This window comes from Sinocyclocheilus anshuiensis, unplaced genomic scaffold (assembly GCF_001515605.1).
Source record: "Sinocyclocheilus anshuiensis isolate Anshui unplaced genomic scaffold, SAMN03320099.WGS_v1.1 scaffold1360, whole genome shotgun sequence".
Taxonomy (NCBI): Eukaryota; Metazoa; Chordata; class Actinopteri; order Cypriniformes; family Cyprinidae; genus Sinocyclocheilus; species Sinocyclocheilus anshuiensis.
The window spans coordinates 692,457-694,996 of NW_015546110.1; the positions used below are offsets into that span (position 1 = coordinate 692,457).

General features: G+C 40.4%; 1 protein-coding gene across 1 annotated transcript in view; it reads right to left on the reverse strand.

Moving 5' to 3' along the window:
* LOC107700659 (ubiquitin-conjugating enzyme E2 E1-like) overlaps window positions 1–2,472 on the reverse strand; it is a 31,332-nt gene extending 28,860 nt beyond the window's left edge. Inside the window, exons 1-2 of the mRNA XM_016502395.1 lie at window positions 2,352–2,472; window positions 1,641–1,804 (exon numbers count right to left, since the gene is read on the reverse strand). Of these exons, the coding sequence (XP_016357881.1) occupies window positions 1,641–1,798 (158 nt within the window). The 5' untranslated portion in view covers window positions 1,799–1,804; window positions 2,352–2,472. The remainder of the gene's footprint in view (window positions 1–1,640; window positions 1,805–2,351) is intronic.
* Window positions 2,473–2,540: the final 68 nt, after the last annotated feature.

The following is a 2,540-nucleotide window of genomic DNA, read 5'->3' on the forward strand; positions in this document are numbered from 1 at the left end:
GTTAAACAAAGGAATTAAAATGTATACAAAAAGTATTATAACGATTGCTTTTATATTATTAGTAATAGAAAGGCAAACATTATAATACTTTCTTGTTTGCCGTCAGCATTCAGCAAATACGCATTTACATAATTTAAACAAATCTTTGAATGACTAATGAACATCTGATTTCAAAAACCTTGCAAACTTAGTCGAATCCAGCTGTGAGATCTTGTGAAGTGTGTGTGTATCCTGCATGATCGCGTGTTCTCTGTGTGACGGTCGGTCCATGTGAATTGAATGCGGACAGGAGGAGAGTTCAGCTTCACTGGAGACGCACGATCGACAAACTTCAAACTCATGATTTCAAATTATGCTGTGCTTTATGCATTTGCCCACTGCCATATTCATGCCATTTTCACTGTGTGCTGTATGTAAAATGAGTGTTACCTTGGCTTTATTTGAAAAAATATGATTCCCAATGCACACAAACTTCCCAGAATACTGAGTGCTCTGTTGGTTACAGTGATTACGTCCTTTTAAATTATATTTTTATTAAATATTTGTTTATTTGTGAAAAATACTTCGTAATTTAAAGTATAAGCATGTTTATTTTACACATTTATTTTTTTATCCATTTTCAAATGATTTCAAATGTCTTAAATATTAAATAAAATAAATAAAATTATATCGGCTTTATATCGGCAACCCTGATTTCCAAGATATCGGCATCGGCTGTCAAAAAAACACATATCGGTCGACCACTACACCGCTCTGTATTGTTAGGATGACAAAACATTTTAAAAGTTAATTTCTTAGTTTGGTCTCCTTCAGCACGCTAATAGTGCTCGTTAATATCAAAATAACTGAGATGACCAATCAAATCAACGAAGGCTTTACTATTTACAGTAGCAGAGCATGAAGTGCATCCAGTGTGACGTTTAAATTGTAACAATGAAAAGGTGTGAAGCAGGTAGCAAAACATTTAATATCGGTCAACTGTTTACAATGGAAAAGTTAAACGACCAACAGTAATATCCAGTGATGCAAACTACTCAGCCTTTATTTCAAATCAAAAATATAGGCTTTAAAGTAAATCATGTAATTCATTGAATGGAACAAGAAACATTACCAGAGCGGTTTTTAACATATTAGGCATACGATTAAGTGCGATTTTTTTTCTTTGCAAATAGTTCAAGTGGATTTTCCGACATGGCTTTTTTAGGTTGTTTTTTTTCCTTTACTGTTTTTTTTTTATTAATTTAAATAAAAAGGACCATTACTACCTACACCTCCCAAAAACCGGTTTGGTCCTTGTCTGATGGAGCAAAATTACTTAATTTTCTTAATCACAGCTTTCATTTGAATTTTGAAACAATCCCTGTAGTCATTAAATATCTGCTTATCTTTAAGGCTCGCTAAATCTCTTGACACAGCGCTTCAGTGCCATTGAATTCGGTCTGAATCCAGTTTCTCTGAATACAAAAACCGCTGCTGACTAACTGGGCTCTGCCTTGGCTTTGGGACACGGCCCAGGGCTGCGTTTCCCAAAAACCTCGTAAGCCTAAGTCGATCATAGCTCCACTGGTTTCAATGGATCTATGCTGTACTCAAGTCTAAGATGCTTTTGGGAAATGCAGCCCAGATCGGTGTCTCCTCACCTCTTGGCGCTGGTGGAGAGGAGTTTGGAGGTCTTGCTCATGTTGGCTTTGTTGTCTCTCTTTTTCCCAGGTGTGTCTTTCTCCTGCTGCTGATGGGTGGAGGAAGAGGAGGAAGAGGAGGATGAAGTAGAGCTGGCACGCGAGTCCTCATCCGACATCCCGATCTATGAGAAAAACACACACACTCCACTGATGTGAGACACTGTGTGAACGTAACATATCGACGCACGCACGTATCACCGTTCAGCTGTAACGAGGCAAAGGGTACAACAATGTAAGCGATGTATTTGACCTTTAACTCCAGATCAACAACACAGCGTGTGACTGCTACGCATTTCGGCTTGAAATAACCGTGAAACGTCAATCCGTTACACAAATGTAACGCTGATCCCGATCGAACCGAATCCGTTCACGAGCGATCAATGACAAGAGATTAAACCGAAGGAAGTGGAGCACAAACACGCCTCGATGCGGCGTTCAACAAACTCAAACTTCACTCCATCCCACAAACGCGGTGAAGGGACGTGGTAAAAACACGGTAAATGTGTCGTCAGCTCTGTGGGCTCGCAGTTGTTGTCTTCATTTACCGTCGACGGAGAAATGTTTCGGAGCCTTAGCGTGCAGACGAGAACAAAGGCATCCCAACGCACCGCGGGGGGGGGAATATAATAGAAATAGGAGGTATATTGTAAGGTTTGAAGGCTTGTGTACCTCTCTTTGTGTCGGTGTGTGTCCGTGGACGCGCGTGTCTCTCAGAGCGGAAGTGCTGCTGCTGCAGACACACACACACTCACTCTCTCACACACATACATACACACACACTCACTCACTCACACACTCACACACATACACACTCACTCACTCACTCACTCACTCACTCACTCACTCACTCACTCACTC